The sequence below is a fragment of the Ilyonectria robusta genome (assembly GCF_021365365.1).
Source record: "Ilyonectria robusta strain PMI_751 chromosome Unknown BGZ61scaffold_7, whole genome shotgun sequence".
In the NCBI taxonomy this organism is placed as follows: Eukaryota; Fungi; Ascomycota; class Sordariomycetes; order Hypocreales; family Nectriaceae; genus Ilyonectria; species Ilyonectria robusta.
This window is the reverse complement of record NW_025764441.1, coordinates 603,025-630,308: the sequence shown is the minus strand read 5'-3', so window position 1 is coordinate 630,308 and position 27,284 is coordinate 603,025. Positions and strand designations below refer to the sequence as shown.

The 27,284-nt window shown below is 53.7% G+C and overlaps 11 protein-coding genes across 11 annotated transcripts; 7 read left to right on the top strand and 4 right to left on the bottom strand.

The window, feature by feature from the left end:
* Positions 1-1,611: 1,611 nt before the first annotated feature.
* On the bottom strand, positions 1,612-3,051 carry BGZ61DRAFT_448825 (uncharacterized protein). The gene is made up of 4 exons (XM_046245522.1): positions 3,002-3,051; positions 2,666-2,851; positions 2,027-2,160; positions 1,612-1,739 (listed from the first exon to the last, which is right to left on the bottom strand). Exons 2-4 carry the CDS (start codon positions 2,849-2,851, stop codon positions 1,619-1,621), a joined length of 441 nt encoding a protein of 146 aa, XP_046105977.1. The 5' UTR covers positions 3,002-3,051; the 3' UTR covers positions 1,612-1,618.
* Positions 3,052-3,704: 653 nt separating this feature from the next.
* On the top strand, positions 3,705-5,598 carry BGZ61DRAFT_209627 (uncharacterized protein). The gene is made up of 4 exons (XM_046237998.1): positions 3,705-4,067; positions 4,121-4,312; positions 4,367-4,446; positions 4,495-5,598. Exons 1-4 carry the CDS (start codon positions 3,993-3,995, stop codon positions 5,432-5,434), a joined length of 1,287 nt encoding a protein of 428 aa, XP_046105976.1. The 5' UTR covers positions 3,705-3,992; the 3' UTR covers positions 5,435-5,598.
* A 1,614-nt stretch (positions 5,599-7,212) lies between these two features.
* On the top strand, positions 7,213-9,851 carry BGZ61DRAFT_530955 (P-loop containing nucleoside triphosphate hydrolase protein; the record flags this gene model as incomplete). The annotated part of the gene is made up of 4 exons (XM_046253641.1): positions 7,213-7,239; positions 7,296-7,454; positions 7,507-9,363; positions 9,417-9,851. 4 exons carry the CDS (start codon positions 7,213-7,215, stop codon positions 9,849-9,851), a joined length of 2,478 nt encoding a protein of 825 aa, XP_046105975.1.
* Positions 9,852-10,564: 713 nt separating this feature from the next.
* On the top strand, positions 10,565-11,853 carry BGZ61DRAFT_530954 (uncharacterized protein; the record flags this gene model as incomplete). Its single annotated transcript, XM_046253640.1, has 4 exons — positions 10,565-10,586; positions 10,641-10,661; positions 10,792-11,022; positions 11,099-11,853. 4 exons carry the CDS (start codon positions 10,565-10,567, stop codon positions 11,851-11,853), a joined length of 1,029 nt encoding a protein of 342 aa, XP_046105974.1.
* Positions 11,854-11,969: 116 nt separating this feature from the next.
* On the bottom strand, positions 11,970-13,370 carry BGZ61DRAFT_448817 (uncharacterized protein). Its single transcript, XM_046245521.1, has one exon. It carries the CDS (start codon positions 13,140-13,142, stop codon positions 12,156-12,158), a length of 987 nt encoding a protein of 328 aa, XP_046105973.1. The 5' UTR covers positions 13,143-13,370; the 3' UTR covers positions 11,970-12,155.
* BGZ61DRAFT_448816 (uncharacterized protein) lies at positions 13,350-14,000 on the bottom strand. Its single transcript, XM_046245520.1, has one exon. The coding sequence runs from the start codon at positions 13,797-13,799 to the stop codon at positions 13,470-13,472; it is 330 nt and encodes a 109-aa protein (XP_046105972.1). The 5' UTR covers positions 13,800-14,000; the 3' UTR covers positions 13,350-13,469.
* An 890-nt stretch (positions 14,001-14,890) lies between these two features.
* Positions 14,891-15,316, top strand: BGZ61DRAFT_476405 (uncharacterized protein; the record flags this gene model as incomplete). The annotated part of the gene is made up of 1 exon (XM_046248802.1): positions 14,891-15,316. One exon carries the CDS (start codon positions 14,891-14,893, stop codon positions 15,314-15,316), a length of 426 nt encoding a protein of 141 aa, XP_046105971.1.
* Positions 15,317-18,144: 2,828 nt separating this feature from the next.
* BGZ61DRAFT_492825 (fungal-specific transcription factor domain-containing protein) lies at positions 18,145-20,075 on the top strand (the record flags this gene model as incomplete). Its single annotated transcript, XM_046250578.1, has 3 exons — positions 18,145-18,181; positions 18,237-19,467; positions 19,517-20,075. 3 exons carry the CDS (start codon positions 18,145-18,147, stop codon positions 20,073-20,075), a joined length of 1,827 nt encoding a protein of 608 aa, XP_046105970.1.
* A 77-nt stretch (positions 20,076-20,152) lies between these two features.
* Positions 20,153-21,899, bottom strand: BGZ61DRAFT_417453 (CoA-transferase family III domain-containing protein; the record flags this gene model as incomplete). Its single annotated transcript, XM_046243407.1, has 3 exons — positions 20,153-20,574; positions 20,624-21,558; positions 21,637-21,899. The coding sequence occupies 3 exons, from the start codon at positions 21,897-21,899 to the stop codon at positions 20,153-20,155; spliced, it is 1,620 nt and encodes a 539-aa protein (XP_046105969.1).
* Positions 21,900-22,585: 686 nt separating this feature from the next.
* BGZ61DRAFT_530950 (uncharacterized protein) lies at positions 22,586-24,763 on the top strand (the record flags this gene model as incomplete). Its single annotated transcript, XM_046253639.1, has 6 exons — positions 22,586-22,655; positions 22,713-22,787; positions 22,847-23,684; positions 23,742-23,945; positions 24,004-24,143; positions 24,192-24,763. The coding sequence occupies 6 exons, from the start codon at positions 22,586-22,588 to the stop codon at positions 24,761-24,763; spliced, it is 1,899 nt and encodes a 632-aa protein (XP_046105968.1).
* A 674-nt stretch (positions 24,764-25,437) lies between these two features.
* BGZ61DRAFT_348715 (uncharacterized protein) lies at positions 25,438-26,543 on the top strand (the record flags this gene model as incomplete). Its single annotated transcript, XM_046240088.1, has 3 exons — positions 25,438-25,558; positions 25,636-25,966; positions 26,087-26,543. The coding sequence occupies 3 exons, from the start codon at positions 25,438-25,440 to the stop codon at positions 26,541-26,543; spliced, it is 909 nt and encodes a 302-aa protein (XP_046105967.1).
* Between the last annotated feature and the right edge of the window lie 741 nt (positions 26,544-27,284).

Below are 27,284 nucleotides of genomic sequence, written 5' to 3'. Positions count from 1 at the left end.
TAGCGCCATGGAGCCTTGAACAAGCCGTTGTATCAGCACCCAGGACAGAGGAGGTGGTACCTGCGTTGTGGCCTGATAATTGCATCGTCAATGGCTTGAAAGCCGTTGGCGCATGCAGCTCGACTTCATTAAAAAACAGCATGCTTCTGCTGGGCCAAATCAACTAAGCGCGTTGGGCAGTGCATGCTAGTTGAGCCACAACCCAAAAATAAAAATATGGCCGGGGAGAAGGTCAATCCTGCGGATGGAGGAGATCCCGTTGCTTGACCATAAGAGGCGCATGGGAAAGATGCGGCTGCGAGTCGAGGTCGAGGCGCTAAGGCCTCAGGTGTCCTGGAGATTGTTGGAGGGCGTCGCTTCAGAATTGATCGGCCACGATCGATATGTTTGAAGTTGTGGAGGCGGTCGCTTGAAACATCGGAGTTTGGAGGTTGAGTGAGGTCCTGGAGTAAATCGGTGCTAGCAGAAACCAGGGGTTTCCCGCACCAGCAGTAGACCAGTTATCTTTTGGACAGCTTGAGAGTCTCCACCTGGGTTGAAACGTACGCCCTCCGGAGCCAACTGGGTGTTGAGGATCTGCCCATGCGGAGTGCGTGCTGTGTGTGTTCTTGCCCTGGGGACTGACGAACCAACCTCCACTGCCACAAGAGATAGGGTTCATACAAACCAGTCTTTGATGGGGGTGCGCCTGCGGTACTCGGCAGGCAATGACAAAGTACCGGGCCAGGGGTGGTTTGTTGGTCTGGCCGACGGGGAAACGCACTGGGATAAGAACGAGCTTGAGGAGAGCCCAAGTCAGGAACGGCAAGGTGACAATCGGCCGGGACGGACCAGGGTGTGAGTGGGTGTGGGTGCATGTGGGCGTGGTGGAGATCTCTGGATCACCTCTTTCTTGGACTAAGGAGAGCAGCTCTAGGTAGGTAGCTCTTTGGGTAGGTAGCTACCTTACCTACCTGTCCGTCCGTCCGTCTGTCTAAAGGTTCTCAACGTAGTGGCTCAGTAGACTTTTGCGCCGCGAGTCGAGGACAAGTGGCTCGCTCATTCGCCGCCGTTGCTGGTGCCCCTTCTATCTGAGCACTGCGCGGGAGTGAACGGGATGGATGATGCGACATGGCTATGAGCGTGGGCCGGAATGAGCCCTACAGATTTGGGTGGAGGGACGATTTGTCCACTGACGTGTATATTGGTCATGGGGGCGTGCTTCTGCGTCCTGAGATGGGCAACATGTAACGTGTACTGGGTAATGAGCATGAGCAAAATGAACCATGGGCAAAAACGCTGAACGCCCACCAATTTGGACGTCAGCGCTGTCGCCAGAAGCAATGGAAGTCTCACGCCTGATACAGCCCCGAGACGCGCCGCCGCCACCAGTGGGTGGGCAGCCTTCACTCCAGACCGGGGCGGATGAGAGACTGGAAGCCTCGGCCGGTAGGTACCGTACCTTAGGCTGTACCACGTTAGGCAGTTAATGTGAGGGCCTAAGGATGGTGGATGGTGGGGTCAACGATGCAGCAGGAGAGGGAAGCCATCCCGGGCGGGAAAGGTGCGGAGAGGTACACGGCCTGGCAGGTTGTACTGTGTCTTCTGTACCACCTACATCGTACATCGTACATCGTACCTACCTCCATCGTACGTCCCGCAGCCTCCAACGAACACCTCGCAAGGGTCCTGCAGCACTTTGCTGTACGTTGCTCGGGTCAACGTCCGTGAGCGCGTTGGGAGGAGAGGGCGCGGAAGCACTGGTGGCAGACGCAAACGCAGACGCAGACGCAGACGTGGACGCCCAGAGCACACACTGGGCGATATCCAACGACACCCAACGTCACTCAGAGTCACCCAGGATCACCCATGATCGCCCAGCGTCACCGGTTACTGCACGTACCGCCCTACAACCCTATCCGGAGTGAAGTGGAAGCTCTCTCCGGAACGTTAAGGTTGGCTGGGAGGGAAAAGCCCAACTCCACTTGGTGTACTCAAGTCACTCAAGTCACCCCAGCCTGACGCGGTCCCAAGCCCACCTACGCACACCACCCTGAGCCACACCACTAGGAGTCGCAAACCCCCCCCTAGTTGGCACCAAGAAGCAGAGACAGATGCAGAAGCAGAGCACAGAGCGCAAACCTCAGACTCAGGACTCAGACCGCAGAGAGGAGACAGCAGCTAGGGACGACTGGCGCATGCATGTATGCATGCAGTGTTCTCAGCCTTCCAGCGCTCTCTGGCGGGTCCAATCATCCCCTCTCTCCCTTGCTTTGAGCGCTCGACGCCTTCTTCGATGCAGCCCGGCTCGGCTCCTTGTACCCTGGTGGTGTTGTCCGGGCTGTCTTCCGTCTGGGCTCTCTTCCGTCTGGACCATCTTCCGTCTGGACCAGCGCCCCGACGTTTTGTGTCTCTCTCGTGTTCTTGATGTCTTCCAGACACTGCTACTATCGTTGGCCGTGTCCACGCCAGAGGCCTGAATAACCCCGTCGTCCAATGGCCATGGTGTCGTTGATGCCGGCGATGGGGCTGCCCCTAAGGTAATAAGAAGAGCCCCATGCTTCGCTCTGTTAACACCTACACGACCACTACCGCTCCATCTCTCTCTCTCTCTCGACTCACGCTACGCCAGACGCTACGCTGGGGACCACTATTCCAGGTTCTCTCCCCTTCACCTTTGACGTACCAAGGTCCAAAGGTAAGTAGTGCCCGCCCCGTCTCCATCCCGCCCATCCCATGTCCACGCCCACCACGGCCAATACCAAATACCACGCCCACTGCTACGCCCACTGCTACGCCCACTACCCACGCCCGCTACCAAGCCCGCTACGACGCCCACCATGCCCCTGCCCCATCCACCACCATGTCCCATCCACCAAGCCCTCCACTACAGCCCATGCATGGCCTTTTCCCTCCCTCTCTCACCCGCGGCGCGCTCACTTCCTCTCAAGCCGCCCGAGCTACTGCGCTACCAACTCTTGCTCCAGTTGCCGAACAAGCCCCACTGACACCCGCCATACAGGGCACCCCGGGCATTTGTCTTTACTTGCTGCGTGGCTCCTCCTCTGGCTCTGGCTCTGGCTCATCGCCCTCCTTTCACGGCCGCTTGTGCTCACGCCTACTACGTATAACTAACAGCAACGTGCATCATCGTGGCCGTTCGCCGCTTGCTCCCTGTCCCCAGTCCATTTTTACATCGTCCGGCCCTGGTCCTGGCCGATATCACAACGTTCCCCCAGCCCTTACCCTCCTAATCCCTGTCAAGTCTGATCCAGGCCCAGAACCCACTCGCCTCATCGATATCTCCCACGGCTCCCCCATCTCAACTCTCGACTCAACCTGGTTCGACCCCAATCAACATAATCGGCCCTCCTCCACCACTTCCCGAGCACAGGTCAACTACATCGCGCCTCTCGCCTCTCTGGTCGGCTTCTGATATTAAAAAGCAAATCCTCCTCCACTACCGACTTATTTCCTCCACTCCTCCACTCCTCCCCAGACTCTTTAAGTACCCCTCTTCGACTTCACCCTCATCCTCCTTCACCTCCTAATTCCCCCATCTTGTCCTTTTCCTCTGATCTACTTAATATACCACACTGGTCTCTTCCATACCCCTAATCGGTTCTCTGCCATCTTTACCATCGTCACCCAACAGTCAACCTGGTTGACATAATTGATCACTTGCCGACTCAGCCCACGCTGCTACATCCTCTCGCATACAGAGTCACCTTAGTCCCCTTTCGCGCCGGACGTTGCGCCCGCCGAAGACGCACATCGCCATATTTGGAACCCGTCGCTCCGCCAAGAACAATTTCTGTTGCACAATCTCCCAACTCATTCACCTCGAGCATAATCATTCCAATTCCCGCCAGTGGGATTCTGCACTTCGGCACCGTTGCTCTAGCGTGGATCACGCAAATCCTTCGTCTGGAACCCCGGCCAGCCAAGCAGCTTGCCCGACCTATTCGACCGTCTGCCGTCTATAACCTAGCCGGGACCTTCAAGACCTCGCCATGGAGCTTTTGGAACTTGTTGAGAACGAGCCTACGGCTCGCCCTTTCCAGTGTGACTGGCAATCGTGCAACAAGGTTTGTTCTCACGGTCCCACGACCAATCTCATCAGCTAACATGTAGGATAAAGAGCTTCAATCGCAAGTCTGACCTGCAAAGACATTATCGAATTCACACCAATGAGCGACCTTACTCTTGCTCTACCCCAGGCTGTGGTAAGAGCTTCATCCAGCGAAGCGCCTTGACTGTCCACATCCGAACACACACTGGTGAGAAGCCTCACCAGTGCCAACATATTGGATGCGGCAAACGCTTTTCGGACGTAAGTTATTGCACGTGTGCCTACAGCGACCTCACCCGCTGACAGAGAAAACAGTCCTCTAGTCTCGCTCGTCACCGACGAATCCACACTGGGAAGCGACCTTACAAGTGTGGTCATAACGGCTGCTTGAAGAGGTTGGCAAGCCAACCCAAGTTAACTGACGCCTGCTAACAATAAAGCAGTTTTTGCCGAAAGACCACCATGGTTAAACACCAGCGCAGGTCCCATCAGCAAGGACTCAACCCCAACGACATTCTGGACGATTACTCTTCTGACTCCGACTCTGATGAATCCCCGTCCACTCCACAGACGTCCGCTATGAACTGGACTCCCCAGGATGTGATTCCCGTCAATGCGATGCCACATGAATCCTTACACCGCGCCAGCTCTTTCCCCGAATTTGGACAGCACATGCACGCCTACCCCGTCCAGCAACAGCAGTACGTTGGCCGCCATGCTATTCCCTCCAGCGTCCCTCCCGAGTATCACCCTCAAGCCGTCGCCGAACAGCAAGCCGGAATGCACATGATCCATCGACCAGCAAGCATTCCTCGACAAGCCTACTATGTTACTGACCAAACCAACCCGGGCATCGCAACAATGAACACCACCAACCCCATTCAGCACCAGTATCAGCTGGCCCAACAGCAGGTTGAAAGATCTTCCATGGAAATGTCGTACCCACCGTCAGGGATCCCAACTTCTATCCAGAGCAGCCCGAGCACCTTTTCTGCCGCCTCGGTACATAGTCCCCTGATGCAGGATGGCTTTTACCAGCACCAACAGCAGCACGCGCCGTCATATACCCTCCAAGCTGCGTCGCCAGTGGAATCCCAGAGTATGCCTTCGTATCCTCAATCGATGCACCAGGCCATGGCCCAGGCCCAGCAGCCAGTCACTTCACAGGCCCAGCAGACCCCAACTCCGACGGTCGAAACCTACCACCAACCAGCTGCTCAACCCCAGGAAGAACACTGGCCTCAGTACCAGCCCCCTATTGAGGTGACAACGATTGGTCAGTTGCCTGCATACGGTACTGGTGTCTACGATTTGTGTGGCCCGAAAATCGAGTTTGACGATCCCACGATGCAACTGCCCAGTAGCAGACTCGAGAACCTATGAGCGAGCTGCCAAAATTCGACCCTTGGTCGAATACTACTTCCACAGGCACAATTGCACCCTTCGTGATTCTGGATCGAGCCCATCTCTGTATCAATATCATACCCGGGCTGGACCAGACAGATATTCCCCTGTTTTGAAATTTCTTCTTCTTTGCTTTTGCTAGGATATACCATATGGGATGTACAGGCCCAAAATGCCAACGGGTGGCTCACCTCGCGGATAGGAAGGGCCTGGCTTCGTCGCCCCCCTGACTGAAGGAGAATCGATACCGATCACGACTTGGAGGCATTCCTTGGCGTTCTTCTCCTATCCAGGTATTGCATCTCGAATGACGGGCCGGCTTTCTATTTCTTCTATGGCCATGTCTGAGTGCAGCACGCGTTGCCTCAGCCTTGGTCGGCGTTCCGATGGGACTCTTTTCTTATCCATGGGTTTTTACGTATTACGATTCCCCTTTGTTCGAAGCACCGCGTGCCTAAGGGTATGCCATTGTTGGTTGCTAAAGACAGTTTTGCATTTGGTTCTTGCATTGTCAATCTTTTCTAGCATGAGCGATCCTGGTCACATCTCACGGAAGATGTACTACAGTGGGGGATTTACAACGGGGCTGACGGGACGGTGGGCGAGACGGATGGCAGGTCTGACGAGCCAAAACAACGACTATCGGGCAAGGTTTATAGGAACGAGTGTCACCACAAAAGGATGCGGATGGGTTGAACTGCTCTATGGCGGTAGTGATTGACGAGATGGTGATGAAGTCGTGGAGGAAGAGGCTGGTGGAGATACCCTGAGGACGAGCTAAGGTGATAGAGGCGGGAACGAACGATGAGTTGCATGGCCATGAAAATTTCCCCGCAGGACTGGGTAACGAGGCGAATGTATCTGGACAATGTTAATGAGGGCCATGTGGAGCGCAATCTAGCTATGGATTGTGAGGATAGCATGCCTCTAGCTAGTGTAATTGTTTGCTTTAACTATCCTCTTCCATTCCAACTTGGTGCATGTTTATGACTTCACGAGTCAGCATGATCTGGCCACAATTTCCCAGCGGCAAGTAGATACGCCGGCGAGCTTGTAAGTGCACAAGCTAGACAGATTAAAGGTTAAGGGGGGTGTTCTCTCGGCTGCGCAGATTCATTGCCTTGCCTTGTTATCTTTTACCGATTTGGCGCGAGCTATGTACGTCATAGACGCCGAGGTTTCGGTTTGCAGATGCCCTAGAGCGATACGTTGCGATCGCGAATCTCCGATAGAAACATGGTACAAGGCAATGCAACTTCGAACTACGGAACTCAACCACTTACACGCGCCTTGGCATTTAACGGTCTTAGCCGTTCTGGCTGGCCAATTGAATCGGGCTCTAACAACCTCACCCCAAGATTGGTGGACGGAGCGGAATATCCCTCGGCGAGGCATAGCTGACTCAGCCAGAGCCTAGACAGGAAAAGTCGTCTCGTGATGCCGACGTGCGGACCGGAGTGGCAAGCTAACGAGATCCCATCAACTCGGTGATGCCTGCGCGCAATACCTCACAATGAGTGCAGCCAGGTAGATTAGTTTCCGGCTTCTTCGAACAAAGTTATCCGACACCTCTTTACGCCATCCACGACCCCGATACCCCTCCAGAACCGTCATTAGGAACGGCCCCGATTGCTTTGGAGACGCAGCTGTCGAACACGTCTCCACGTCATCGGCCGGCCGGCTGGCCGCCCTTTCTCTTCGATCTGAGGTTGTGTGACGGCCTTGGAGATATTTAAGGTGTTGAGGAAAGCCTGAATATGGCTTACAACGCCATGATGCTGCCGGTACGACCCACCGGATGCTGCCGAACGTGGTTCGGAGGCTGACTTTGAGAGTGTAGAATGTGGCGGCTGTGACAACGGAACTCTGGCCCTCTGTCGCGAATACCGTCATGGTCCCCTGGAAGAGCTCGACGAGCCCGATTTCGAGACGATCCCGCAACGCCCAGGTTGCAACCCCGGCGCCTTCCACCGATGCAAAGGTGCAGCATATCCAACAAGTGAGTCGCGTGTGCTGCCTCGTGCGCCAACAACGCTGACAGCCTCCTCTAGGTGACCGAGCCCCATATCCCTGAGTTTCTTCGAAACGTCACTCTCCGCGCCTTGAACTCTCCCACTGGCCCCGATGCGATGGTCCCCACTACCGTCCAAACAACCATTGCGAACCTGACCCGAGTGGGCCTTCATGCTGCGAACCCAGTCTTGCGACGACCGTACTTCCAACCCGCCGTCTCCGCATCGCCGTCTTTTGTCCGCCTATTCATGCGATCTACCCCTGGCCTTTGGTCATCTTCCCGAAGCATATCTACGTTCCGTGCAATCAATACCCAACAGAGAGGATTTGGCACATCAAACGGTATTTCTCGCAACCAACTTGCTTCTCTTGAGGAGTCTGCCAACAGGAACCCCGGAAATGCAAATGCCCAAAATGCCTTCTATCAACTTCTTCTTCGAGCCAACATGCCCGCCATTCTGGTTGAACGATACCAGTCCAATCGCTTTGCGACCAACCCCGGAACTGACGACGCCTACCGCAAGGCTCTTGGGTTACTGGGTGCTGGCGTGAACAATGCTGCCAATGCCTCTGCTGCTGGATCCTATGGCCGGACTCAGTGGCCAACTTTCGAGCAGGCTGTTGGAAACGCTGCCGTGGCTGGATCCGGAGCCGCCGGTAACGGAATGGGCCATAAGGGTGAACCCATCCACGTCATTGTCCAAGAGTCTACTCGCTCTGTCGTTTTCCGATGGTTCAAGTTCCTGGCTACCTTCCTCGTTGTTACCTACCTGTGCTTCGCCGCCGTTACGATTCTGATTGAGACGCTCAGCACCTTCCGCCGCGGACCTGGCCACAAGCAGGACTCTGAGGTCAAGGCCGAGAAGCAGACTACCACTTTCAATGATGTCCACGGTTGTGACGAGGCCAAGGAGGAGCTTCAAGAAGTTGTTGAGTTTCTCAAGAACCCCGAAAAGTTCACTGACCTCGGTGCCAAGCTGCCCAAGGGTGTCCTTCTCGTTGGCCCTCCTGGAACTGGAAAGACTCTTCTTGCACGAGCCGTCGCTGGTGAAGCCGGTGTCCCCTTCTTCTACATGTCTGGTAGCGAGTTCGATGAGATCTTTGTTGGTGTTGGAGCCAAGCGAGTTCGCGAACTTTTCGCCGCAGCCAAGTCAAAGTCTCCGGCGATTGTGTTCATCGACGAACTCGATGCTATTGGTGGCAAGCGCAACCCTAGAGATCAAGCCCATGCCAAGCAAACACTCAACCAACTGCTCACCGAACTCGATGGATTCGATCAAGAGACCAAGATTATCATCATTGGAGCCACCAACCTTCCCAAGATGCTTGACAAGGCACTCATTCGACCCGGACGCTTCGACCGCCATGTCAATGTGGATCTACCCGATGTTCGTGGCCGCATTGCCATCCTGAAGCACCACGCCAAGAAGATCAAGGTTTCTCCCGATGTTGACCTGGAAGCCATTGCTGCTCGCTGCCCTGGCCAATCTGGCGCTGAGCTTGAGAACATGCTCAATGTTGCTGCCCTCCGAGCTAGCAGAGCCAAGGCAAAGCTGGTTTCGAAGAACGATCTGGATTGGGCATTTGACCGAGTTACCATGGGCTCCGAGAGGAAGTCGATGGTTGTCACCGAAAAGGAAAAGGAAATGACTGCGTACCACGAGGCCGGCCATGCTCTTGTTCAGCTCTTCGACAAGGAGAGCTCAAACACCCTGTACAAGGTCACTATCCTTCCCAAGGGTCCCTCGCTGGGCCACACTGCCCAACTCCCTCAGATGGATAAGTATTCCTATACCGCTGCCGAGTACATGTCAAATATCCGCGTTCTGTTGGGAGGAAAAATGGCTGAAGAAATGCGCTATGGTGGCGACAGGGTGACCTCTGGAGTTTCATCGGTAAGCCCCCTCTACACTTCACTTCATCACATTAGACTAACATGTATTAATAGGATCTTGAGAGAGCTACCGACCTGAGCTATATGATGGTCACCCTCTTCGGTATGTCCAGTGCCCTAGGACCTGTCGAGTATGGCAGACGATACGAAAACCTCAGTTCGGAGACCAAGGCCGCGATTGAAGGCGAGGTGCAAAAGCAGTTGAGGAAGTCATATGAGGATGTCAGGACACTGTTGACAGAGAAGCGAAACGAACTTGATCTGCTTGCTAAGGCACTTGTTCGGTACGAGACTCTGGACAAGTCCGAGGTCGAAAAGGTCATTCGAGGCGAGAACCTCCCGGGCCGCATCACTATTCCGAAGGGACCCTTGACGTTGCCGATCCCTGACCAGGTGCAACCTCCCGGTCTGGGTGGTATTGCCCAACCCCAGCCACCAGAGTCTCCGCCTCCCGCAGCCGCCGCGGACACATCCAACACTAATAGCTGATGCGGTGATGAGTAATACCGCATGCTAGGGCCAAGAATGAAAGGCCCTTGAGGGCTGGCACCATGATGGTGTATACCGAAAGCGAGGGACTATCCAACGGGAGCAGGTGTGTTCCAAGCGAGCATATGATGTTAATTAGCTGGTCATCGTTCAGGAGGTGCGTCCAAGGATCTGCTCCCTGAACGAGGGCAAGCCGCCTACGCCTGGAGAGTTGATAAGCGGTTTAACAAAGCGATGGTTCTTCACGGCGGTATGAAAAGCTGGACCGGGTCGAGGGCCCAGACAGGGGCCGTTATCGTGGGTGGATGGCCCGGCAGCTTCCAGCGGAGCCTGTGTATCTATGGACAATCCCTCTCGGTTATAAACCTCAATTGTAATATCTTTTCTTGTATGCTTGATGGAAATATGACTTTGAAAGTAAAAATTGCGGCTCCCGCCCACTGGTTACGTGTTGATTAATAATGGGCGTGGTGGAGGAGGGTGCATGCGTTGCATCATCTTGCGAACCCCCAAACCGCGATGACGAATGCGGGGCAGATAGTCGGCCAGATTGCCGCCATACGAAACCCCCAAAGTCGACGTCGAGAGACATCGACTGACCGATTCTCCGTTGAAAGACATTGTCTCTAATTTATTTCACCTCCCATTGATTCATCGGATAGACCGGTTCCTTCATCCTTGATCCAAGCACGTTCCACACTTCAGCTTCAGCCATGACAAAGGTTCTACTCACAGGTAGGCTCTTCAATCAACACTCATGATGACGATTCGCTCACAATGATCACGCAGGTGGCTCTGGCTTTATCGCCGGTACGTTGAAATACCCTCTGCGCGAGAACCCCCTCTCGCATGATATCTCCCCAAAATTGCCAGTCGACCATGGCACAGACTTGGATTTGTAGTCCGTTGGGTTTTCTCTAATCGCCATTCGTTATTGCAGCCCACACCCTTGAACAGCTCCTCGAGAAGGACTACTCTGTCGTCACCACCGTCCGCTCCGAGGAAAAGGCACAGAAGATTCGCGGTGCGCACACTGACCAGGTCGAGGCTGGAAAGCTAGAAGTCCTCATTGTCCCGGACATTGCTCAGGAGGGCGCCTTTGATGAGGTGGTGAAAACTCCCGGTATTGACGTCGTGTTGCACACAGCGAGCCCGTTCCACTTCAACATTAGTGAGTATTTGCTGTTCGACACGGGTGGGATATCGGACAGGTGGAGTTTGTGAGTCCTGTTGCTAACGCGAGCCAGCCGACCCTAAGAAGGATCTCGTTGACCCGGCGGTTATCGGAACCACTGGCATATTGAAGGCGCTCCATGCATCGGGCTCCTCAGTCAAGCGGGTCGTCATCACCTCGTCATTTGCCTCCATCGTGGACGAGGCTCACTTCACTGACCCAGCCAAAACCTTCACCGAGGCCGACTGGAATCCCGTCCAACTGGAAGACATCAACCGCTCCCCAGCCGCCGCCTACCGCGCATCAAAGAAGCTTGCCGAACTTGCGGCTTGGGACTTTGTAAGTGAAAACAAGCCCTCTTTCGACCTTGTTACCATCTGCCCGCCCATGGTGTTCGGCCCCGCCGTCCCCTACTTCGCCACTCTCGACGGCATCAACACGTCCAACGAGCGCGTCGTCTCGCTGCTACGCGGCGACTGGAAGGCCGAGATCCCGGCAAGCAGGCCCGTCCCGATGTGGATCGACGTACGGGATGCTGCCAGGGCGCACATCCGCGCGCTCGAGGAGCCGTCGGCCGGTGGTCAGCGGCTGCTCACGACTCCCGGGAACTTTTCAAACCGCGAGATTGCCGACATTGTGCGCGCCAAGTTCCCCGAGTTTGCGGACAAGCTCCCCGGGCCCGAGGTGCCCGGCGGCGAGTTCCCGCCCGAGGACCAGGTCTTCAAGATTGACAACAGCGTGACCAAGAAGCTCCTGGGCTTTGAGTGGATTACGTTGGAGAAGAGCATTACGGACTTGGTGACGTCGCTCAAGGAGCACGGGATCTGACGTGTGTCGAGCTGACTACGAAAAACCCCGTCAACTGAATGGAGATACTTAAAATGATGCATAGCATTTAAACCGAATTGCGTTGTAATAGGAAATTCGCAAGATACACTCATTGCCATTCATCATCCCGGCCATACCATCCGCCTCATCCCATCATGGACTCACTACCGTCACCGGGTGTGCTGTCTAGCCTCCAGTAATACCTTTTTTTAAACCTCCAGTACATACAAATCCCTAAGCTCCTCTGAAGAATATACGACGACCTTCTATCTTTCAACCCTCCTCATTGCTAACTCCTCCGCTCAATAACGCCCTCCCAGTCTCTCCAAGTCCTCCTCTCGCATTACTTGACTCGGTGTAGTTCTACCATGGTTTAGGGACGACACAGACACACCTGGTCCTCCGCCACCCCAGCTTCCCCAGCTGTTGCGCGACTCGCGGGCATAGTCTTCTGTCATGTCGCACAATTCCTGTGCGTCTGGGGTGAGCCCGTGAACCTGCGCAGGATGCTGGAGTGATAAACCAGAAGTAACACTTGCGTCATTCGGCCCGGATGCAGTGCTTCTTGGGCTTCCGGACCCGTTCGGGGGCGTGGATGGAAGGGCGCGAGTTGGGGGTGGCCCAGGACTGACCAGTTCGGAGATGTTAAAAGTGCGCCTTTGGGAGTGAGGAGGATATGTTGGAGAACCATTCTTGTATTCGGCTTGTGGTCCGGCGTTGGAAGCTGATGCTGGAGACACACGACCGAAGGCGGTTTGACCATCCTCCCTGCTCTTCCATCCGCCATCTGGAGCCGTCATCACGATTCTCGGTACTATCGCTGCACTATCCCCATGGCGTATCTTGGGGGTTCTTTCATGCCTCGGAGTAAGTTTGCTTGTCGCGGGAGAATAGAGAGGCGACATGGGGAATCCTTGAGACAATCTCTGGTTCATGAGCGTGGGGAGCAGTCGACGCTCGCGCAACAGAGGAGGAGGCGTTAGCTGGACACCATCCGCCTCAGAGTGGGAGATTGTTGGCGACACCAGCGGAGTGGGAGACCCTGCTAGTGCGGGAGAGTTTGGGTGATTGTCCTTGCCTCGAATATCTCCCTTGTGGGATCTCCGTCGCAGGAGGCAAATGGCGAGGGCGACGATGATGGCGATACCGATTACAGTCGTCAGGCCAATGGTGATCTTGACACCCGTGGACAGTCCTCCTGCGTTGTCGACTTCGCCGTCAATGTCCGACGGATCCATACTTGCGCCTAGAGAAGGGTCCGTGATCGTTGAGTACGTCTCGTCGGGCATGGAGCTGGGTATGGGGGCTGATGTTGATGCTGGGGGCTCCGTAAGAGTGTTGTCGCCCGAGACGTCCTCGGCAGGAGACGCGGTTGGAGAAGTTGCCACACTCTCAGAAGAAGCAGTATTGTCCGTGACTGCTTCTGAGCTCTCTTGTTGGCAACGTCCATCGCCCCCGTACACCGAGTCATGGCTGCAAGTATAGGTCGAGTCTGGGGGCCCTGGGTCTACGATCGAGTGGTAGCCAATGCTGCAAACTGCTCAGCCTCTGTGCACTCAGTGGGAAGGATGGGGTATCTCACTCCTGACAAACGTTGATGAACCAGTTGATATTGGCTAATGACTTGTCAACACTCTCCATCCCCGGTCAGGATAGTCAGACATACGATCTTTGCCGATCGCGCCCAGGTTGTCCACGCCACAGAGCTGAGAGTCGCAGCAGTAGAGAGAACGGAAAGGCTGCTCCTTGTCCATGTGGTCTTTGTCTCCCAACACCTCGCACAGTCGCCCAAATGTCTCATCCTTGGGCAACATCTGCCTCAGAAACCTCTCCCTGCACTCGCTGACGCAACGAGGAGGGTCATCGACGTCGGTCGCAATGAACCCCCAGTCGTGGGCGGCGCACTCTTCTTCCCCGGTAGGATTCGGATCTCGCTGAAAAGCCATGACTGCTCGATATGGCCAGAGACGGAGATGAGGCACAGGTCAAGGGTGCGCGGTAATGGACATGCTCCTGGGAGTAGACGGAGGGGTCTCAGCCAGATATCAACCGGCAACTCGAGACGACGGGCGGAACTAGGCAACAACCCTGGAAGCCAAAAGGAGCAATCAAAGCAAAGAGGGGATAAGGGGAAAACAATAAGACGGGAGGGAAGGGTTTGTTTGAGGGAGTGAGATGGGGGCACTCTCATAAACGGCAGCGTCACCACCATCTCACGGCCGCCCCAAACCGGGACGCGTTCAGTCCGCCATGCTTACCCGTACCAGCGAACGCCATCTGCTGCCAGTTCCCTTCTCCCAGCCAAGGATTCATGTGGCCACAGGCGGTGGCAGTTCTCACGGCAGGACCGGTAGCATGGACAAGATCAGGCTCGTGTGCCGTGGCCGGCGGTGGAGGGTGTTACACCGCCGCTGCCGCTACCCGTGTCCGACGAGAATAGTCTCGTATGGTATACGGGTAGGTAGATGGTACTTTCGCCCTTGGTCAGTATTGTCCTCTGGCGGACTTGAACTTACAGGGCCATGCTCTGAGTGGAATGCATTGTCAAACAATGAATGATTGCTGTGGATACAGCCGCCACGAGGGGTTGCGGTGAGAGACAGCAGCTTTTTGTTTGCTTCGAGGACTTGGGCGTCAACGACAGCCTGGGCTTCAGCAGGCTGCCGCAACACCACACCTACGACGCCTCAAAACGGGTAGTCAGAGGTGACCCGTTGGGCGGAAGGGGGGAGAGAGGAGAGGCTGTTGGCGCAGCCCTCCCATGCGTTTGTCTTGTCACTATGTTTGGGAAACGACGCCATCATGCAGTATACCACGAGAATAAACTGTTTAAATTGAGCTGTGACGACTCTCTCGCTGCCATTAAGAATGCGGCAAGGCCAGCCGGGTGTCTGTCGCTCCGGATGTACCCATGTGCCGTCTATTCCTGGGACGAGGCCTCTTGTGCGCTGTATTGGAGCCCAAACGGGACAAGTCCTCCGGCTGAAGAGTCGCCGTATCTCGAGCTGTATGTCTTTCCCGTGGTTCTTGTGTAATCATGGCCCCAAAGGGCTTTCTCGTCCTAGTGTTCGTCCCTAGTCCCCCCCAGGCCGTGTTGCAGAACGGGTGGCAAATACGGCCATTGTTTGGCAGGTCAAGCGAGTATCCGGCAGGGGTCACTCAAGCTGGTATCCAATTATTTGCTACGTTTCGCGAAGAAGAGCTCAGGACGAGTGTGGGATTGTGGGACGCTCGGGGCTTCCTATGCAGCCTACCTGATCGTCTCCAGTCGAGACTCGAGGGTTTGCCGATCGAAAACTGCATGTTCCATTGTTTGTCCTGCGAGCTCTCTTTAAAACTCTGCCGCTCGAGTTTCGTCCTTGATTGCTCCGGGCTGCAACAGGCAAAGAGCCCGCCTGGTAGAGGGTGGTTACACATGCCCGTTCCCCACGTCGTCCCCGCATGCACGAATGAGATGATATAATCGTCATGCAGCTGCAGATTCGCAGCCGAGACGGATCGATTAGGTGGTTATGTAATTCTCTCATAATGAGGCAGCCGAGGGCCTCGTAGGATAATTAGAAATCTCACCGTTTGCTCCACGCTTGGCTGGCAACTGTGCCTGGTATTGGTGCACATTGCCATTAGTGGCGGACTGGCGGTATGCACAGTTCCCTTCTGCCATTATCCAGACAATGCGCTGGCAATGCAACCATCTTGGACTATTCATCTCATAGGTCAAATACCACGGAAGTGCTGCAGTTTGCCTTGCGGTGAAGGCGAGACATGCTGGCCATCTCCCAGAACTCGGTGCCTGAATGGTGGCGGCAGCGGCCCACGCCGAGGCTGACTCGGAGCAACGCCAGCGAGCTGCTCCAGCGTTGTGTCATCTCCAAGGGCTTGAAATGAGAAGCGCACTATCGATTGCTGCTATGCTGACGTCCCGGTGTACGAGCGGTGCGACGTGGTCGGCGGCAGGGGGCGGACAAGGAATGAACGCCATCGGCCTTGCACGGCAGAGATCCGTGGCACTCACGTGGGATCTTCTCGAGCTTCGAGGCTGGGTAGTGGCTCCAAATAGAAGCCAGTCATTCATCCCTGCGAGATGTTCATGTTCGTGGGAGTGATTGGCCAGAAGGTGTTCGGCTGAGGACGAGTTCCTGGGATGCGAGCCCGACACGAGGGATGGTTCCTGAGGTGGTCACAGGACTATCGAAACAGATGACCTCGTATCTGTGTTTCATTTGCTGTTATTAAAATGAGCCACAGAGCCAGCTGAGAGCCCTAATCTAAACAAGGTGACCTCGCATGCGTAGTCAACCGCTCTTCCATGACTAGCATACCACTAACAGCATTCAACTCCCAACTCCGATATACAAGAATAGCACTTCTCTACAACTTACCAGAGAGCTAATCTCAACTCAAATGAGCCTACCGCTCCGCACAAGGATTGTCTCGAGTTCCCTCCCTCGTATGACACTGGCTCGTTGCAATGTCTGCGAGGTTCCTGACTGGTCCGAGAATTCGTCTCTTTCGGAGCGCACCACCTGCATGGTAAATTTGGTTGCCCGAAGAAGAAGTATTTCCATGAAGGGTGTTACGTGAGGCTTAAGCGGCCGGTGCCAAGACTCGGCTTCATCTTTCTTCCCGACCATATCAGTTCAGCTCAAATAAAGGTTGATCACCGAGGAATCCGTAAACGGCTTGTAAGACATGGGTAAAGCGGGTATATCAGTCCACCACCAGTGATAGACGACACGAGGATTCGTGCTGTTTTCTTAGTTTAGTAAGCCAATGAAGCACATGTCGCTCATACCCGTGTACTAAGGCCATGTGACTATCATACCTCTTAAACGCATGAACTCACGCTTCTCTGCTATAATAAACAAGGCTGTAGACGGAAGTCATAAGATGATTGCAACGTATTTTGGCTAGTTTATTTCTCAAATGCGCGATCCAACGAGGTTTTGCCTTTCGACGCATGGGCACACAACTCAAGACCAAACCTATTTCAGGGGCCAAATGGGTGTTCATACAATATTGGCCAAAAAAAAATCGGGCAAAACCCTCTGTACTTCGACATTTTTAAGGACTTATTCGGGCTTCTTGGCTGTAGAGCATGTTGAGGCTTATTATTAGCGAACGGAGAATTAAAGCGATAACCAAGATCGGACTCCACTATCTTATGCTGTAGAAAAATATTCTCAATCAACCGTGGGGCTATCCTTTTCCAAATGGTACCGATATTAAGTGCAGGGACAGCCAAAGCTGAATTCTATTCTATGCAGCATGGCAATTAGGTGGTCATCGGGGTGCGTTCCCATATACGGTGCGAGAGTTGATAAAACTACCGGGAGAGGCTGACATCCTCATAACTCAACACCCCTGGTTTCTCTCGAAGCCCATATCTAAATAGTGTTTTCTTACGTTTATTTTCAAACTGAGAATAAATCAAAAATCATTCGTTCCATTATTTTGTCAAGGAACTGCTCGATTTATTGAAGGATTGTAGTTGATCACTGCCAAACATCCCGAGATCCCCGATGGCGTCGACCATCGCCTTACATGCTTACGATGGAAGGATGGTACCAATAATCTAGCGGTATATGATTATCACATTTCAAGTTTAATCTCCATCTTTTAATAGCCAAGGTCGGTATTAGAGGTGATGGCCATATCATTTTAGCGGGCCGCATTTCTTCCGGAGCGGTGCGATGCGCTTGGATCTTGTACTCGCAGCTACGTCAGGCCTCGGCACTTTGGCAACCGAACAACCGACAGACATGGCTTCAACAGCGTCAAAGGGCCAACGGCCCAATGGGTGGACTCGTCGCATCGCCAAAGTCCGTCTGTCTACTGGAATTCCTTCTAATCCGCCGATGCCCTGCTAACGTCTTGCAAGGCTTGTGACTCGTGCCGCCAAAGGAGGACAAAATGCAGTGGGACCCGCCCGGTCTGTTCACAATGCACCTCCACCAACGCCAACTGCCATTATTCCGATCGTGTGGACAGGCAAGCCGGCCGTCCTGAGCGGTATGTTGTTTCCTTTCTGCTTCTGTCTTTTGCTTTATTTGGAAATAGACCAAGGCAATAACGCGACGTAGCAACATCCGCCGTCTTCAGGCTCGCGTTCGGGAGCTCGAAGCAGCGCAAAACCTAGAGCCCGGCGCTCTTCCTCATCAGCGGCAATCGTCGTCGGATTTAGAACTTCCAAGGACCGAACAGCAAGAATCCGGAAATGTCGGTCTGCAGCAACTGGCGGAAAACCCGTCAGTAATGGCACCTGTCAAAGACAATGGAGGCCGCGAGACTATGGTCGCTGAGAATACGGGCGAGTTGAGATACTTCGGTGTGTAAAGCAATCTGCGACACGAGCTCAGTGTATAGTACTAACTAGCAGAGAGGCCCATCGTCGAGCGTGTCAGTCCTCTCACCTGATGGCCTGAAGTGGATTGAGTCACGCACCGCCGATGCCTCCTTGCGCCAGCGTCTCGAGATGCCTTTGAAAGGTGCCGGGAGCTGGGCCAGATGGACTCACCCGCTGCTTCAATCGTTATGGCCCACCACGCTTTCAACTCCGCTACCACCTTGGGAAGATGCTCTAGGGCTCGTCAGCGAATTCTTAGAGAACTATAACACCATCCTGCCCATATTCCACCCACCAACACTCATGGGGCTGCTGGGGCAACAATACGCACACTCTGTTACGGCAATAGAGGATCCGGCATTTTCTGTCGCGTTGAATGCGATACTTGCACTAGCTCAGCGTAGGAGAGCTGAACAGAGCACGCAAAACCAGGAACTCGCTGATAGTTCTTGGGCATATGCAAAGAACTCGCTCGAATCTGTCTTGACTGTGCTCATGCGCAGCGTCAGCCTCCTCTCTGTTCAGGCACTTCTAGTACTCGCCTGCTTCTTCCGCGGCACGCCAAATCCCCAACCCTTCTTCTTTCTAACCGCAGCAGCTCTTCGACTATCCCACTCGGCGGGATTGCACCGTGCGTTTGACCATCTTCCAATATCCGATGTTAACCGGGAACAAAGGCCTCGAGTTTTCTGGATCGCCCTCATTTTTGACTCGAGAGCCTCAATACGAACTGGGCGGCCGTTGGCTCATGATATTAATGACATTAGTATTCCCAATCCTTCAGAATCCCCAAAAGACAATCTAGGAATTATTGTCAACAATGATGGGACTTCGATTCTGAATGTCCTCCTTGTCGAGGCTAGATTTGCCGTCATTGAAGGCAAGATCTACCAAACTATATTCGCAGCCAGCTCGTCTGAAAAGTCCATTGAAACCCTTACCGCCGATATCCGTACCCTTGGAGAAGAATTAGACGACTGGGGCCGCGCGGCTCTGCGCGGGATGGACCACAGCACAATCATGAGTGAATGGGGCCACCAGCTTCCCACTGTGATCAGCCTTGTTCTTTCATATCACAGTCGCGTTATCACTGTTCATACTGCGGCCTGGCAACGGTATTTCAGTTCCATGAGGGGGACAGATTCTGGGCCGCGGGAGCTCGATCCCAATTCCTCTTGCTTCCCACACACCGAGAGGTGTCTGCACTCTGCTCACGAAATAATCAAGTTCCTTACCTTTATTCCTCGAGCAAACCATGCATTTATCTGGTACGGTGCCCAATTCTATATCACAATGCCGGCACTGACATCAAACAAGGGAAATTATCCATTTTCCGGTACAAGCATTGATGCTTCTCTTCATCTGCATCCTACAGAAACCCAACGATGCCAATGTCAACACTCGCTTTGGGGCAATCAATGACGCAATAACTTTTGTGTCCCAGATAATGACTACCCAACAAGACTCCTTCCTTCGGCCGATTGTAGCTGTCTGCCATGAGCTAGCCAGAATCGCGCGCTTAGCGATACGGAAGGCTTCGATGAGAACGGATAGACTCGAGCATCCTCGGATGACTGCTTCACAGGGCGCTGATCATGGGTCGACAACCATGAATATGCATACAGAACAGTGCCCGATATCGGGCACCTCAAATCCATCTGTAGTACCAGAGCATGATGGGCTATCTTCAATCGTGCATGATTATCCATATCATTTGCCACTTGATCACAATGAATCAGGGTCGGCCATTCCCCAGGCTGAAGGTGCGGACTTGGGGGCATTTGGCGTCGATCAACTCTACGATCTCCCGCTTCCTTTCTCATGGAATTGGCACGACCTTTCGGCGGGTTTGCTGGAAGACTTTGATTTTGTCTAGAATAAGCCAGGTAGGGAGATCTCTGAATAGCCATCATAGGATCAGTACTCACACCTCCCAATCCCTGATATTTACATCTACCACTCTGGCTTCGATCTCCCCTTTGATCCAGACGGTACTATATATTCCAGCTTCGACTTCGCGAGCTTGAATGGCGGCGCCAGAATCTTAATGTCATCTTCCATTCCCCAATCCTTGCCCGTCATCTCCCAGAAATACCCCGGACGTTCGAGAATGTCTGGTTTCACCTTCAGAATCGCAGCGTATGATTTAAGCAACAAGGTCTGCATTTCGTCGTAATGCCTCACGTGGAATCCTTCATTGCGGGCCAAAAGTGCCTTCGACTGTTCCTCGTCGTACTGACCAAGCTGGTAGTACCAGATGTTGTACTGAGTCAAGCTGACGTCAACATCGAATGTTTCGTCGCCCTTTGTGCGTTCGAGCAGAGCTTGTAATATCGCAGCGGCTCCTATGAGGCCCGTTTGATAGTCAGAATTCGCTGGATAGATTAGCTGTGGACGAGCATTTTCTCTCATTGAAGAACTTACGCAATAGGGGAACGACTGGCTCATCGAGACCCATGAATTTCCCCTGAAGCCACGAGATGCCGACCAAGCAGTCACTAATCTGCTGCCATCCAGAACGATATGCCAGCGGCCCCTTGAAGCCGTAGCAATTTTCTCGAGCATATACCAAGTTTCCCTTAATATTTCTCAGGGTCGCTGAATCGAATCCCAGCCTTGCCAGCACACCAGGCCGGTAACCATCGACCAGGACGTCAGCACCCTCGATGAGCTTTGAGAACGTATTTTTCCCCTCCTCGGACTTTAGGTCAATATTAGTGTCTTTCTTTCCAGTGTTAAGGTCCAGCCAGGTAATTGAGATGTCTGGCAAGTGCTCGCTTGTCACCTTGACAACCTCGGCGCCGAGGACAGCCAGTATCTTGGATATGACGGGCGCGGCAATCACACGCGAGAAGTCAATGACACGAATTCCAGCGAGGGGCTTGAATTCGGAGGATTGGCTTTGTTGAGGCCATGAGCTCCGGGGAGCTGGCACACTTCTCCGATTCCACAGAGGCTCGGCGCCCATGATTTTTCCCTGCTCCGAAGCGAAGAACTCTTCCGGTGTGAGACAGGTCACACCAGCTTCCTTCACCTCCTCATTTGACTTTCTCTCTAGGAATTCAGCGTCATGCTGGGCGACCTTCTCAGCGTAGATCTTGATGGCCTCCTCTCGCGTAACATCCTGTTCGTCCACGCCAATCATGTCCATGGTCGCCGTTGCGTTCATAGAACCATGGAGGTGGTACCAGCGACCATCCTTTGTTTTGTAGACGTTCGTGGCCTCCTGGTGGATAGGGTTATTCATGGCGTATAAATCACCCTTCTTGAACTCAGCCTGCAGGTGGGGATGTTGCAGGAAGGATTTGCCGTTGACAGTGGGCAGGAGAATGGATTCGAGGAAGAGGGTCGCAAGGTCCCTAGGTGTTGTTAGAATTCTCCACAACATCCCTTGATCTTGGCACTACCGGAGTGCATGATGGGTTCTGGGGACTCACGTATCGACCTCGGCATCCTGGAAGTCGATGCCATATCGATCTGATGCCACGGCGCTGGCAGCAGCAGCAACAAGTCCCGACAGAGCGGAGACGGACTCGGTAATCTTGCAGGGCGTTGGAATGAATGGCTTCGGATCTTGACCAACAAACTTGATCTTCTTTGCTGCTTCGGAAAATGAAGACGGGAGCAACAGGGTTTTGTCGTTGAGGACTCGCTCGTGAAGGAAGCGTTCGCTTTCTTGTTGCACAGAGTAGGAGTCCATGTTCATAAGTTGTTCTGAAAAGTCTGGATGAATCTTTAGTCTTACAATGTAGTTCGTATATAGTCTAACAAAAGTCCGGCACTTAGTGCCTCTTATACAGCTACAGTGCGAAAATATCAGGGGGGCATACCTCATAGTATTCCAATTATTAGTGTCGCACCACAGGTACCCCCCCAATCAAGAAAATATGCCTCTTCAACTGGGGCATAATCGATCCGTGACAGCCGAAGTAGCATTGAGGAATCCACAATGCGGTCAAGAATTACGCAGATCTACGGAGTCCAAGAGGAGGCCGGCCGGAGTTTTATCCAACATCTGCTCCAAAACTCCGGGAGTGGATGACGGGGATCCCTCGGCACCGGAGTTTTGGCCTCGACCCGCAATACTCCACGCCGTTTCCTCCACGCAAAGTGATCGAAACTCCTAAAGGGTCCCGAGGTCAGTTCCTAAATGGGAAACCAACGCGCTGGGCTTTCCATTATACTGGAAATGATGTAGATGGCGTAGATGGCGTGAACCGTAAATACAAGTTTGTGTATATAAGTCGTGATGCCCAGGCCAAGAGACGGACGGCAGATTTCAACGCAGTTGCATTACTTCATTAACAAGAATTATTCTCTCAGAAATCTCCAATAGCAGGATTATTTTACCGAGTTCATATCAGCACAGTATCAAGTGTTTGAATCATGTCACACTGGCGTCAAGGCGAATTCGGCAAGCGCCCGGTTCGCATTGCCAACTGTTCAGGCTACTGTGGTAATTCAAGTCCAGCTCCAAGTTTCATCACTGTAACAAATCTGATCCCATTTCTAGGAGATCCGCCAGTTGAAATGTATAAGCAAGCCACCCTTGGTGACGTCGACTTTATCACAGGAGATTATTTGGCAGGTAAGCTTAATCGGAGTTTAAAACAGCTGGTTTCCATACACTATTCTAATGTTTTACAGAGGTCAATATTGCCAAGAATGCCGAGGACTTTGCCAGAGGTCATCACCCTGGTTATGAAGCCTCTGCCTTGGAGGGCCTTGAGATGACTATTGATGTTATTAACGAGAAGCGCATCAAAGTGGCCCTGAACGGCGGCGCTTTGAACCCCAAAGGTTTGGCCCAGAAGGTTGCTGCGCTCGTCAAGGAAAGAGGCCATAACCTCTATGTCGCTTACGTCTCTGGGGACGATCTCCTTCCAGAAGTTTTGAAGCTCATGCCGAACACTCGCTCCGCCTACCTACCCCATCTAGATTCCAGCAATTCCAATGTCCAACCTTTGGAAGAAGCCTTGTCTTTTCTCAACCAAGATCCAGCTTCCAAGTCTCATACTGAGATTGTATCTGCCAATGCCTACCTGGGTGCTCGCGGTATCGTTGACGCCTTCCAACAAGGGGCCGATATCGTGATCACAGGACGCGTATCGGACGCCTCGCCTGTCATCGCTGCAGCGTGGTATTGGTGGTCGTGGAATGCAACAGACTATGACCAGCTAGCTGGCGGTTTGATTGCTGGCCACCTGATCGAATGCTCAGCTTACGTTACGGGTGGAAACTTCGCCGGTTTCACGGACAAAAAGTATGGCGGATGGAAGAGGTTCGTCGACCCGGGGTTCCCAATCGCAGAGGTTAGTGCGGACGGGTCTTGTGTAGTAACGAAGCACGAGGGGACCGGGGGAGTGGTCAACGACGATACAGTGAGATGCCAGCTTCTTTATGAGTTGCAAGGAAACGTGTACCTGCACAGTGACTCCAAAGCAGTATTGGACGGAGTGGAGGTGAAGGAGGTCGGGAAGGACAGGTAACGTCGTCTTCTGCCAGCCTCTGTCAGATCATTCTGCTAACGATATCCATTCAGGGTGCGTGTGAGTGGAATTAAAGGACTCCCACCACCACCAACCACAAAATTGGCCATTTTCTACAAGGGTGGTTACGAATGCCAGGTGCTCCTCAATACAGCTGGCTACGGATGGGAGCAGAAATGCGAACTCTTCGAGGAGCAAATTCGACAGAAAATAGGAGGCGAGTCACTCCAGAAGCTCGATTTCCTCGAATTCCAAAGGTAAGGAACAGAAACGCTTGACAGAATGAGAGTGCAACAAATGGCTGATACGCTGCAGAATTGGCGTCCCGGCGGAGAACCCCCGAGATCAAGCAAGCAGCACGACGTACATCAGGATCGTCTCCCAGGCCAAAGAAGCTGCAGCTCTCTTGGAGATCCCCAAAGCTGTCGGGAACATATCACTCAAGCACTTCCATGGTAAGAAGTAGCCCAGCACATGATTGGAGCGTTTACTAAAGGCCACAGGCTTCCATTCCTCCCTGGATATGCGCACAGCTATCCCGAAGCCGTATCTGGCGTACTACCCGGCCCTCTGGGCTCAGCAGAAGCTCCAAGAGATTGTGAATTTCCTTGACGCCTCAGGTGAAATTACTTCGTCCAGGCCTGTCGGCCATCCTCCCGCTTATGAGCCCTTGTCCGAACGCAGCAGCTACGACACCACGTCCCCGGTCACATTCACTAGCCCAACAAGGGCCATTCGACTGGGTGACATTGCACTCGCACGATCGGGCGACAAGGGCTCGAACCTCAACGTAGGAGTTTTCGTTCGCACGGCGCAACAATGGGAGTGGCTGCGGTCCTTCATGTCGCAAGAGAAAATGTGGCAGTTGCTTGGCGGCGACGCCGACAAGAGCTTCAGTCTGGAACGGGTGGAGTTTCCTCACATTTTTGCAGTGCATTTTGTCGTCTATGGAATCCTGGGTAGGGGTGTAAGCAGTTCTACGAGGCTGGATGCGTTCGGTAAAGGATTTGCGGATTACTTGAGGGACAAGGTCGTGGAAGTTCCGGTTGAGATATTAGGGGAAGTAGACACCTAGTTAGTAGGTTTATCATGGTAATTTAGTACGAGTATTCGCAGAAGAAAATGCTCAACAATAGTTTTGTCAATGTAGGTTTACATCTCTCTTTCTTGTTGAATTAGCCTGTACTCTATCGAAGTTATTTTGTTGGATCTATCAATGTACGGAATTCATTTTTTATTCTCGTTCAGCTCTGTTGTAATCCGCGGTGCAGTATCACGGCAATATGTGGGTTTATTTTTCCGCATCATGACAAGAAAGTCACCCATTACTTTGCTCAACCCACAAATGAAAAGACCATTCCTGATAGGAATTGAAAAGACCGAAGATAAATCAGAATTCCTTCCCTTCCAATGCGATTCCCATTACTGCATTAAAATAAATTACTTCTCAGCATACCCTACAGAGAAGCATTCCACGAACCGCTCCACGTGACATGAAAGACGGCGTCGGAGCGCCAACCCGCCGAGCCTCGGCTCCGTCCAGACCCCTCACTCCACTGTTGCCGGCCCGTAAGTCTCACTTATAGCTGACCTCACTCAGCACGGCCAGAGAAAAAGGACATCGCGATGTTGAGCACGACACATTTGTCGTCCTGCTCATTGCTTCATCATCCCGGCTGATCGCCACCTTCTTCCTCATACTACGTAGTTACTCGTCATCCCGCTGTTCGAGGGATCGAGACTGAAACAATGTCCGACAAGGCCCAGGAACGCATCGACGCCATCGGCAAGCAACTTCTCCCGCCCATCACCAAGGTTGCTCCCGGGTCCAGCGCTCCACGCGTCCAGAACAAGGTCGTCATCATCACAGGTAATCCAAACACCCGCTCTTCTCTCCCTCCCCTCGCTTGAATTGCGGACTGGACGATTGCTGACCTTGTGGCAAAGGCGCCAACTCGCCGCTGGGCATTGGCCGTGCGACGGCCCACCAGTATGCGGAGAGCGGCGCTCGAGCACTCTATCTATGTGATTATGATGGCTCGAACCTGGATGCCCACAAGGAGGAGCTAGCTGCAGCCTTCCCTGACGTTGAGGTTCATACTCGGCGCTTTGATGCTGCGGATGAGCCGAGTGTCAAGGCGGTCGTCGATGAAGCCCTCGCTCAATATGGACGGCTCGATGTCTTCTTCGCCAACGCTGGCGTGGTCGGCAAGTCTGTTATCTTCTCGCAGTTCGAGAGCGAGGAATTCATGTCGGTCCTCAAGACTAACACACTCAGGTGGGTACAGTACTCTCCCCCAGACATGCTCGGTAGTTGGGCACCGCCAGTCTGTTCTCGTTCTCCGTAATCGAGTTGCGCAACCCCACAACGGAGCCTCAGCTAAATATCCCCGTCTAGTGTGTTCCTTGCAGCAAAGTACGCAGCACCAGCCATGATGAAGACGTCTACCGAGAAGCCCCAACCCTGCGGCAGCATCATTGGCACGGCGTCCGTCGCCGGGATCCGCTCCAACGCCGGCTCGACCCCCTACTCGGCGTCCAAGGCCGCCGTGGTTTCGCTGGCACAGACCATTTCCTACCAGCTCGCGGGCACGGGCGTGCGAGTCAACGCCATCTGCCCGGGGCTCATCGAGACGGGCATGACGGCCCCCATGTACGATGCTGCTCGCGCCCGCGGGACGGAGCAGAGGATCGGGCAGCTTAATCCCCTTAAGCGCGGCGGCCGCGCAGACGAGATTGCACGGGTTGCGCTGTTCCTGGGAAGTGACGAAAGCAGCTATGTTAACGGGCAGGCCTGGGCCGTGGACGGGGGTTTAAGCGCTGGCCATCCCTTTGTGCCTGGCAAGCTGGGCTAGATGCCTCGGAGAGAAGAAGACTGTTCATAGACTAGCGTACCGACTGTTCCTGCAGTGTGGGAATCCACCTGCAGGAATCTAGGAGAGAATCGCAAGCTACGGTTGTTAATTGTGGAGGCTCTTCTCCGTGTCTAGTCACACCATGCAATTCCACCCTCCCGGGAGGCGCAGATCACAGACGACAGAAACTTCCGTCCCACGTACGTACGTCGTAGTAGTAGTACGTAGTGGCAATGAACCGTCTCGAGAGAACCAGGACCGGGCCAGGATTGACAGACTCGAAACATGAACGTTAATCAATCTCCATGCCGCCCTAGGGGGTTTTCCATCGCGAAGACGCAATCCAGAGCATTCTAGCGAATCGGTCCCTGGGGATTCTGAAACGGGTTGCGACTGAAACTGGGCTCATCATGGTTGAGGGTTATGGTTGTGGCTCCAAACGGGAAACATCTGACTATAGCCAACGATAAACATTGTCATGGAACCCGAGCCGCGTCATCACTCCCACATACCGACGGGGCCCCCTAAAAACTCCCCCCAAGCGCCCCGACGCCACAACCACAACCCAACCGTTCGCCCCCATCAACTCGAAACTAGAAGCCGTCGACTAACAATTATCCACTTGTTGAGAGATGTTCCGCCAAGTAGATGTCAGTGGACCCTGGCACCGATCGCCAGGGGGACCTGATGGGATTCGCACCTCTCAGGGGCCGGGGGCGGCGGACGAAGACGGTAGCAGTC